General features: G+C 32.9%; 1 protein-coding gene across 1 annotated transcript in view; it reads left to right on the plus strand.

Annotated features, from left to right (window-relative positions):
• PPP1R2 (protein phosphatase 1 regulatory inhibitor subunit 2) overlaps nt 1-4102 on the plus strand; it is a 28718-nt gene extending 24616 nt beyond the window's left edge. Inside the window, exons 5-6 of the mRNA XM_003792685.3 lie at nt 914-1081; nt 3428-4102. Coding sequence (XP_003792733.1) covers nt 914-1081; nt 3428-3474 — 215 coding nt within the window. The 3' untranslated portion in view covers nt 3475-4102. The remainder of the gene's footprint in view (nt 1-913; nt 1082-3427) is intronic.
• The last annotated feature ends 561 nt before the right edge of the window (nt 4103-4663 follow it).

A 4663-nucleotide genomic window follows, 5' to 3' on the forward strand; every position in this document is an offset into this window, starting at 1 on the left:
AAAAAAAAAAAAAAAAAGCACTTTGAATCATTTTATTGAGAGATGTCTGCTTTTGTGACATTAAGATAATTTAATTAAACGTTAATAAATCATTGGTGAATGAATTTTAATGCTCTTCATTGACAAAATAAACCTAAGACATTTTTAAATACTGTAATTATTTATTCATAAAGTTGCTCTTTGAAGAGCTATCTATTAAATGCAATTAGTTGTATTGAATTGCTGCCAGCTTTGTTTCCATGGTATAGACTATAAGTGAGAGAATAATCTGGAATCACTTCACCATTCTTTTATAAGAAGTTTTTCTTAAAAAGTTACTCTGGGAATGAGGTTATGTTTTTAGTCAACAATGTTTTAAATCATCAGTTTCTTACAGATAATAAGGACTTTTTCTTAATTATAAAAATAAAAAATATGAAAATGTTCAAACTATCTCATAGTTCCTTGACCCTGAATTAACCATTGTTAATTGTTGAGTCTTACTTCCTGTGTGTGGGTATGGGTACAGGCTTTGTACATGATATGTACAGTAGATGGTACTGTTGCTTCCTTTATTTTTTTCCCATTCAACTTTTTCTGGATAATTTTCCCATAGCTTTCGATTTTCTTCACAAATACAACTTCTAATGGCTCTATCTTATTCCTGTTCTTCATTGAGATGTACTTAAAAGCATTTAAAACAGAGGTTGGCAAACTTTTCCTATAAAGCAGCAGATGGGAACTATTTTAGATTTTATTGGCCCAGTGATCTCTGTTGCAAACTCCTCTACTCTGCCAGTGAGCACAAAAGCAACCTTAAGCAAGGCAAAAACATATGAGCATGATTATGTTTCAGTAAAACTTTATTTGTAAAACAAGCATGGATCAATCCTTGAGGTAAAACTTCCTAAACTGGCTTTTTTGTGTCTTATAGAAAAAAAGCGACAATTTGAAATGAAAAGGAAACTTCACTACAATGAAGGACTGAATATTAAATTAGCTAGACAGTTAATTTCGAAAGACCTACATGATGATGAGGAAGATGATGAAATGTTAGAGACTGCAGATGGAGAAAGCATGAATACAGAAGAATCAAGTCAAGGTTAGATGTTTTGAAAATACCACTGAAACTTTTGTGATCCTCTGTATCTAAAATTATATACTTTATTTTGCCTTAAAGTTGTGAAAAACTTATGAAAAATTTGCTGAGATTCATTTTATTATTATGAAATATGTTTTTACAATTTCAATCCCAGTGGCCAATTTCAGAATAATAAAGTTTTTTGTGCCCAAATTTGATTTAAGACCATATATTTCATTATATGGCTTTTTTTTTTTTAAAGAGACAGAGCCTCACTTTATTGCCCTCAGTAGAGAACCGTGGTGTCACAGCTCACAGAGCCTCCAACTCCTAGGCTTAGGCTGTTCTCTTGCCTCAGCCTCCTGAGTAGCTGGGACTGCAGGCGCCTGGCTATTTTTTTTTTTTTTTTGCAGTTTGGCCAGGGCCAGGTTCGAACCTGCCACCCTTGGTATATGGAGCCAGCGCCCTACTCACTGAGCCACAGGTGCCGCCCCATTATATGGCTTTTTGAAAATGGTGTTCTTGGCTGGATGTTTGTCTTCAGGTTAAGCTCTATATTTTTTTAATGTTTCAGATCAGGTCATACTTCATTTGGAATGACAATCTAAATTAAAGGTTAAAACCTTTTTAAAAAATAGAATGTGGAAGATTTGTTTTGATGTCCCTCTCAATAAAAGGATGTCGTGTTTTTCCAATGTTGATTCTTTTCACTATTGGATTGACAAATAATTGGATTGGTTTTTTTTTTTTTTTTTAAGTCTTGGAGAACCAGCCTCTGTAGCCTAGCAACTCTTGGTTAGGTCAAGATCAATCATAAGAAATAGATTTTATTTATTTATTTTTGGTAAACTGTTACTCTGATGTTGAATGAAGGTGAATGAACATGAATCTCCTGTACCACTAATGAAGTAGGGTTTTTTGCCCATTATTTTCTCTTTGTACTTGCATTGCTGGCACTTTCCTTTGTGGTGTCTAGTATGGTTAAGTCTCAGGAAGAAGGTAAATGATGACTATAATACTATTTTGGTGAGCATAGTTTGAAATATGTATGAATAGTTCTGTGATATACCCTGATGAGTCACTGTCTTGTATCAGGATTACAGTATTTTTATTCCATGTTGTGCTTTTTAGCCTGTTAGTCTGTTTATCATACTGGATTTCATTTCCATTGTATACACCATAGTCTATTTAGCTTATATTTAACTTGAACAAAGTTCATCTTAAGTAGTAATTCTTACATGTCTCTCTTTCTTTTTAAAAATCTGTTATTTTTAGATTATCTCCTAATTGCCATGGGGTCTTCATTCCTCATTTTACCTATGTCTTGATAGTTTCTGTTGTTATATTCAAATAAATATAATTTATAACTTTTCATAAATTTTGACTCATTTTCAGTATCACCTCTAAGTGACTATACTAAAGTGCTAGGAATATCCCTCATTTACCACTAGAAATTTGTATCAATACCACTGTGCCAAAGATTAAAATAAAGGGGCTTTTATAAAAAAACATAGCTTTTGAAAAATAACTCTGGCATTTTGTCTATCTTTGGTTAAGACATTAAATGTTACACATTTAGTACATAAATATATTTTTTGTAAGATTTAGCAAAATAAGTTTATTACTTTATTTGTCTCTTACCCTTTTGGGGCTCTTAAACACACCTTACCAGCTTTTAAAATCTCTAGGCCAAGCACTTGGGAGGCTGAGATGGGTGGATTGCCCTGAGCTCACAGATTCAAGACCAACCTGAGCCAGAGCAAGACCCAATCTCTAAAAAATAGCCAGGTGTTGTGGTGGGCACCTGTAGTCCCAGCTACTTGGGAGGCTAAGTCAAGAAAATCACTTAAGCCCAAGAGTTCGAGGTTGCTATGGGCTGTGATGCCACAGCATTCTACTGAGGGCAACAAAGTGAGATTCTGTCTCTCAAAAATAAAATAAAATCTCCAGGTTCTATAGAACCCGTTACTTTTTTGAGCATTGGCAGTCTTCTCCTTCCTCTGTTACACCTATTTTTTTGGAGAAACATAGCATGTTTAAACCTTGAGGTAATATTTTATAGTTTTGAAGTAATAAATACAAATCTTACAACTTCAGATATTTGAGTTGTAATAAACTTAAATTTCCCCTTGTGATTTATTCAGTCTGAAATTTGTTTGTCCTGTCATCAAATAGACACTTCTGTTCTGCTCTTTAGAATATTTTAGTCTTTAGAATATCAGTCTTACTCAGCCTACATGAAATATGCCTTATTTGTTTTTGATATTTTTGTATTTGTTTATCATCCATGCCATTGTAAGGAAAATTTAGCCAGTGTTGGCAATATACAACAAATTATGTTGACTTGTTTTTCTTTTGTCTTTGCAGGATCTACTACAAGCAACCAACAGCAAAACAAATCACAAAGTTCATAGAAAATATTTGTTCAATACTGTAATTGTTTGTTAGACCCCGTTAGTATCAATGCACTGCTTCTTGTTTCCACAATTCATGACTTAAGTACCAAAATGCATACCAGTTATTGTATATTGCCAAGAATTAAATGATAACCATAGACTGAATAGACTGAAAATGCCTAATTGTTACATATATTCTTGTGCCTAGTACTTCGCCACAAATACAGTGTAACATCATCAGTCCAAAATTGTATTACTTTTGTAAGAACACTGGTTAATTTTATAAGATATATAGCTTTTTATGCTTTAAACAGTATTTGGGGGGGGGACTAATTTATTTTCATCACTTCTAGATGTGGTAGCTCTTATAAAAAATTTCTTGGGTTTTGTTTTTTTTAATCAGAAACCCATTGGAACAACAGGATTTATAGGCTGATGAATGTTCAGGCTGGAAAGTATTTTATCATCTGTCTTAAACTTGATTTATCTGTTTAATTGAAAAAAATTATAAGAGTTGACTGTTGCATTTTCTGACCCTACTACCTTAAAAATTCCTATTGAGTGTCTTTGTGTTTGCAAGGAAAATACTGAACTTTTTCTCATCAGAACTACCTTTTTTTCACAAATAAATTATCAGGTTAAACTTGCACTAACGTCTGCTCTGATTGTTTTTTGGGGGGGATTTTTGGTGCATCGGGCAGACTCCAGATCATTTTTTTTTTTGTAATAAATATAGTTCCAATATAGGTATCCAAGCACCCCCTGTATGTACCTGGCTTAACCTCCTGCTTTTGTTTTCTATTCCTTTTCACAGAAAAGGAGCACATAAAATTCTTTACCTCTTAAAGGATCATAAAGATTGTCATGACATGAGGAACTCTCTTTCTGTCACATGTTCTGTCATTTGCTGCAATAATGAAATTCTTAATTTGACCATCAATGCCTATTAGTTCTTCTAAAATGTGAAGAAGATAGATTGAGTAGCAGTAGTACTGTAGATAGGAAATACAGTTCAATTGCTGAATTTCTATACCTCTCTGATTTATAGCTTACTAATAAAATTGCTGTTATTAGTTTGTTTGACGTCAATAGACTTTAGAAAACAACTAACTGAGGTTTTTTGCATGATGAGAGAATTATGTGTAACCAGTAATGATTGTTTACAGAAGTAAGCCTGAACATTTTTTAATTTAAAAACTTTAAATAG

This window comes from Otolemur garnettii, unplaced genomic scaffold, assembly GCF_000181295.1.
Source record: "Otolemur garnettii isolate 467f Iridium unplaced genomic scaffold, OtoGar3 scaffold00060, whole genome shotgun sequence".
Lineage (NCBI taxonomy): Eukaryota > Metazoa > Chordata > Mammalia > Primates > Galagidae > Otolemur > Otolemur garnettii.